Source organism: Dysidea avara, chromosome 10 (genome assembly GCF_963678975.1).
Source record: "Dysidea avara chromosome 10, odDysAvar1.4, whole genome shotgun sequence".
Taxonomy (NCBI): domain Eukaryota; kingdom Metazoa; phylum Porifera; class Demospongiae; order Dictyoceratida; family Dysideidae; genus Dysidea; species Dysidea avara.
In genome coordinates, this window is record NC_089281.1 from 28,255,116 (window position 1) to 28,260,641 (window position 5,526).

Consider the following 5,526-nt stretch of genomic DNA (forward strand, 5'->3'; position numbering starts at 1 on the left):
GAAATCGTGTAGGCTCTAACCAGTTAGGTGCAAATCCCGAGGTAGCTAAATCCAGAGGTATCAGTAAGCAAATGCAGTCAAAATTAATGAGTAATTATCCTTCTTGGTATCACTTCAACTTTAAGCACTTCAAGAGATGTCAACAAGCTTGACCCCTCCCAAAAGTCACTTAGTTTGCCTCTTAGCAGACCATATATAGCTAGACAAAGGTATAAGATTTGAAGTCAGTAAACAAGAATGAATGGCATGAAACACAAATCTACATCAGTAGCTCTCAAACTACTGCGACACAGATTTATCAAGAACAAACAGAAGTGCAGGTGGGAGGATGAAAAGTGATGTGGTGGGTATGATCAGCAGGGGCGGATCTAGGATTTTTAGAAGAGGGTTTCCAGTGGTAGTAGGACTCAGATGTGGGGGTCATGTTGACAAGGTTTTAATTTTACAATGCTTGAAATTTAATGAAACTTATTGTTTCTGATGTACTGATGCTCACTAGTATTTGTTTTCACAAATAGTTATGTGGTTAGCTATGACAGATTGGTCTACTGAATCTTTATGATTAGCTTCAAGTATTTAGCTAGCTTTATAGCTAGTCATGATCAACTCTTTGCTTCTTCATAGCTATTAGGCATTTCTGCTTCATTATCATTATTACCATCACCTTCTATATCCTCTTCTGTTTGCTCTGTAGTCTTGGAAGGTTTACTGAACAGGAGTGGAGAACAGTTTTCTAGCTTAACAGAATAGTACTCTAGATAAGTTGTGGGAGGGGGGACAAAGTCATATGAGGTATATGCCTCACAGGAAAATTTTGAAGGTTGAGATTGAATTTGAGAACAATTTCAGTGGTGCGTGTGTACATGAATACATCCTCAATGACTGTCATTAAGTACTGTACAAGTACTTTGAAGTACACACATAAATTTGTAAATATCAGAGATGCCAACCTCTGAACAATTTTAGGAGTGAGACCTCAAATACTACCAGCAATGTGGACCAGACTCCAGTGCAGCTCCAGGATTTTTGGTAATGAAGACCAAAAAAAAAAAAAAAAGGTCGCTGCATGCTCAAAGTACAAAAATAAGTACAGGGCTGCATGTCCAATTTTAAGCACAGGGCTAATGATGAAGCGGATCAGGCGTGACAAATGCGTGAGAACTAAGCTAATAGAGTGAGAAACAGAGGGTTAGACGTGAGAGCGTGAGATTACTAGCCAAAGAGTGAGACTCACGCCTAATGCGTGAGAGTTGGCATGTCTGAAATATACATCTCTAATTGCAGATAGGTTTGGATAAATTACATCCTAAAAACAAATAAATTGCAGAACTAGCAGATTGTTTAATGTTTCAACTGAATGTTCTATTAGAGTAGATGACTGTTCTATTAGAGTATCTCAATCTCATGCTATCAATTGCAGTGAGTTTTACTGCAAGAATAGTGAAAGTATCAGTTAACAGATGAGCATTGGTATGTTATGTCCTATGAGTTTATAGTTGTAGTCAAGGAAGAAACAGTATAATACTAGTTGCCTAAGGGCTGGATAGCTGCTCTGAAGTAAGCCCAGCCTTAAAGGGGTTTCTGGAAATCCCCCCAAAACCGCCCTTGATCAGGAAAGAAACAATTAATCAAGCCAAATCTCACTCAACCCCCAGGTTTTACGCCAAGCTGGTGCACTTTATAGGTTTCTTTAGATAATTGATAATAATAATAATAGGTTGAACGGAGCGACTTGGTCTTTTGCTGAACAAATCGGCTTGCACGCATAACTGAGAATTTCTTTAATATTCATATTTCCCAGTTCTACTAGAACACCCCAGTACAGTGACTCAGTATCATCACCTTGTGCCAGCAGCATAGGTACTTTATAAAACCGTATAATCTATGGTACTGTATAATCTATGGTACTCTACACATCTATGCCTCATAAAGATGCCCAACACTCAGCAATTTGTGACCCCCCAACGTCACCTTAATGAAAGTGCACAATATGAAAGGAATAAATAAATAAACATAAAATTACACACAAGACAAAATCATGTCATTGATCATGAGAAGATCCCATGGCTCCATTTGTGGAGGCTGCTACATGTCCAGTAGTGGCCAAGACTTTCTGTAGGCCTGTCAAGTTCTCGTCTCTTCTAAAGGCTGGAGCAGCTTCATTCCTTTGTAAGGGTACCCAGTATTGTATCCCTGCATAGCAACATGACATCATTTCAGAAGTATATTATTATTATTTTTTATTATTAGCACTTTACAGTGACCAGCACTGAAGGTCTGACAGCAACATATACTAACAATGTAAAATGACGTCATTGTAATTGGTATTAAAAACTTTAAAAGGTTACATTCCATTTACCCACTATACAAATGTCGTCCTACCTGGTTGTCAAGCATTCTCATGAGGGCTTCAAACTCCAGATCACCTACTCCCCATATTTTGCAGCTGCTCACTCCGCCCCCTCCTTTCTCAACCACATTCTGTACCTGCCCACACACATCCTGGGGGACTTGAAGTAGATTGGCTATCCCACAACTGAGCGCCTGTACCTGTAGTGGTGAATTATCTTTTATGATATCTTAGAAAGATCTTTATAAACCCAGCCAAAACCTTCAGCTGCACAAAAATAGCTAATGATTGTGATTAGTGTGGTTAAGCATCACAATACTGTGTGAACATTGTACGCCATTGTTTTGCATTGCATGCATAAGTTATCTGAAGCTGCAAGGTAAAAAGTATTCACTGGTTCTTTGCCGGCTGCTATGAGCTGGTTACGCAATACATCAACACATGCATGCGAAGCATACCATGTGCATATCATCCTAAACAGTCCTGACCATAGATTTAGAATAGGCCTATACACAACATAGTGTTGAGAAACAGATGGCCAAGCAGCCAACGTAACAATCAGTAAGATCCCCCTTACCTGCACTTCACAAGCCCGAACGAGGTTAAAGAGGTAATGAAAGGCTTCCTCAATGGTCGATCCCAGTGCCACTAAACCGTGGTTACGTAGAATCATCACCTACAATATGCACAACGACATATAATTGTTTATAAGTGTAAACCAATCTATTTACTTTATTTGTTGGCCCAAGATCTTTTATGAGTTCTTGCTTCTCCTCTTCATCAACAACGATGCCTCTGTAGTTATGATACGATACACCACCAACCTAATCACAATTAAAATAGCAACAAAGACATCTCCTTCAATCAAACCCACAATTAACGCCTCTTGTGATATCGGCAGGAGACCACATGACATAGCTGAAACTGCTGCCCCTGGTGCCGTGTGTAAGTGTATGACACATTGTATTTCTGGTCTACCCTCATGTATTGCTGAGTGTATCATGTAGCCAGCCTTGTTGCAGCCGAGCTGGGTGCTGCCTGGGTCCAGGGTGTTCCCAGCCAGGTCCACCTTGACTAAACTTGATGCCGTCACTTCTGAGTACATCAAACCAAATGGATTAATCAGGAAATGTTCTTTATCCTGTGACATCTTAACCTAATCCCACAATAGAAAGTGAAAAGACAGTGAAAAAGTGATGTACCATACAGTTCGTAACCTCATCCGCTATAAAGAACCTGAAATAATTTTTTTTAGAAAGCCCATTAGTATTGGGGGTCAACGTAACGTGTCTGTTACAAAGAAGTTTCAATATTTATTAGACATTTAACTATTGGATAGGAGTGACAACACAACAGACACATACACTCACAGTGATGTGATTGTAAATGATATGACCCCAACCAAACCGATCCACCAGTCTATAGAGAGCTGCTAGCTTGCATCGTAGATCTCGTTCAGCTTCAGTATACTTTGAAGCATTGACCTCTCGCAAATCATTAATGGGAATAATATTTGTGGCTCCACCTGTGACTCCAGAAAATTGTGACCTGCGTCGTGAACTCTTTACTGGGAACCTATCCGCATCATAATCACTTACTTATTTTCATTGAGATTTGGCTTTATTCCTGAAATATCCATGCTACCTTCCGAACACGTAGCTACCCTATATTAGAACACACAATAATAAACCACAGGACGGATTTACACACTTACTGTTGATTCTGCAATTGCTATCTTGGCTCACGATGAAACCATACAGGGATAAGCTTATCGTATGACGACTCTACGGAACGCGATACGATACTTCTTGTGTGCTACACGGTATAGCTATTGTGTTTTGTCTTTATGGCTTTGTTTATACACGTGGTTAACATATGAGGTTACTCGGGGACCTCTAACCATAGAGTGACACGTGGTTACCACATTCTAACCAAATACCGGAACTGTAAAATATAATTATATGTATATAGCATAATAATAAGGTGCCATTATTTGGTCAGCAGCAGCAGCAGCAGCAGCAGCAGCAGCAGCAGCAGCAGCAGCAGCAGCAGCAGCAGCAGCAGCAGCAGCAGCAGCAGCAGCAGCAGCAGCAGCAGCAGCAGCAGCAGCAGCAGCAGCAGCAGCAGCAGCAGCAGCAGCAGCAGCAGCAGCAGCAGCAGCAGCAGCAGCAGCAGCAGCAGCAGCAGCAGCAGCAGCAGCAGCAGCAGCAGCAGCAGCAGCAGCAGCAGCAGCAGCAGCAGCAGCAGCAGCAGCAGCAGCAGCAGCAGCAGCAGCAGCAGCAGCAGCAGCAGCAGCAGCAGCAGCAGCAGCAGCAGCAGCAGCAGCAGCAGCAGCAGCAGCAGCAGCAGCAGCAGCAGCAGCAGCAGCAGCAGCAGCAGCAGCAGCAGCAGCAGCAGCAGCAGCAGCAGCAGCAATTGCAAATAGTTTGTAGGAGCAGGGATTTTGGTAGACTCTGAGCAGGTACAGAGGTAGTGGTGAGAATTATGCAAGTGCATCAATTGTTGCTTTAATGTTCCCAAATATAAATTTGATTATGATGAGGAAGGTAATAGGATAGTTGGATCTGAGTTCCCAAGATCTGCATGGTGAGAATTCGCTCCACATATAGATAACTTCACTGATTTTATGTAGCTACAATTATATATAACAATTCCTTTGGAGTGTTCTTTCAAAGAACTTATAGTATTTTATGCAATAAAGTCCATGTACTAGTATCTACCAGTAAATGGTCATAATTATGTATTACAATGCATGGAACAACTGTTAAAGGACCCTCTCTGTAAAGGACACTATATATTCAACGTACTTATAAAGGGCTCTGAGATTCCTAGTCCTCTACCAATACAATTTTACCTCTGAAAAGGGCAACCTTCTTTTATAACAGTAAAATTTCACCAAAATCAGAAAGTGTGTCAGGCTGTCAGCTAATTAGAGCAGTGGCATAGCCAGCTGCCTCGAACTGAGCTTGAATGAAGGAGAATACAGCAGTCAGTTGCTGTCTTACAAAAAAATTCTGGCTATAGCTATCTGCTTTGGATATGTACATTTATCATGGTGGGTCTGCTGTGTATGTTTACTCACTTATAATTTCAATCACTCAAAGGAAATGTTTTGTTCTTTTAATTGAGGAAGGAAGCAATGTCACAGTAGATACATTAGATAGAATGACACACAA

At 41.2% G+C, this 5,526-nt stretch overlaps 1 protein-coding gene across 3 annotated transcripts; it reads right to left on the reverse strand.

Annotated features, from left to right (window-relative positions):
• Window positions 1-1,991: 1,991 nt before the first annotated feature.
• On the reverse strand, window positions 1,992-4,201 carry LOC136268324 (alpha-adducin-like). Of its 3 annotated transcripts, XM_066063626.1 has the most exons (8): window positions 4,065-4,201; window positions 3,949-4,014; window positions 3,721-3,898; window positions 3,225-3,506; window positions 3,082-3,174; window positions 2,928-3,026; window positions 2,383-2,550; window positions 1,992-2,193 (listed from the first exon to the last, which is right to left on the reverse strand). In XM_066063626.1, exons 2-8 carry the CDS (start codon window positions 3,987-3,989, stop codon window positions 2,125-2,127), a joined length of 930 nt encoding a protein of 309 aa, XP_065919698.1. In that variant the 5' UTR covers window positions 3,990-4,014; window positions 4,065-4,201; the 3' UTR covers window positions 1,992-2,124. The 3 variants fall into 3 exon arrangements, with proteins under 3 accessions (XP_065919698.1, XP_065919699.1, XP_065919697.1); XM_066063627.1 differs by lacking the exon at window positions 1,992-2,193 and having other exon boundaries at window positions 2,389-2,550; window positions 2,809-3,026; XM_066063625.1 differs by lacking the exons at window positions 1,992-2,193; window positions 2,383-2,550 and having other exon boundaries at window positions 2,557-3,026.
• Between the last annotated feature and the right edge of the window lie 1,325 nt (window positions 4,202-5,526).

Coding starts and splice junctions, on each gene's coding strand:
- LOC136268324 (XM_066063625.1), bottom strand. CDS start 3,989: ATGGATATTTCAGGAATAAAGCCAAATCTCAATGAAAATAA. Junction 3,899..3,948: donor CCAAATCTCAATGAAAATAA/GTAAGTGATTAT, acceptor TTCACGACGCAG/GTCACAATTTTCTGGAGTCA. Junction 3,507..3,720: donor TCATTTACAATCACATCACT/GTGAGTGTATGT, acceptor TTGTGGGATTAG/GTTAAGATGTCACAGGATAA.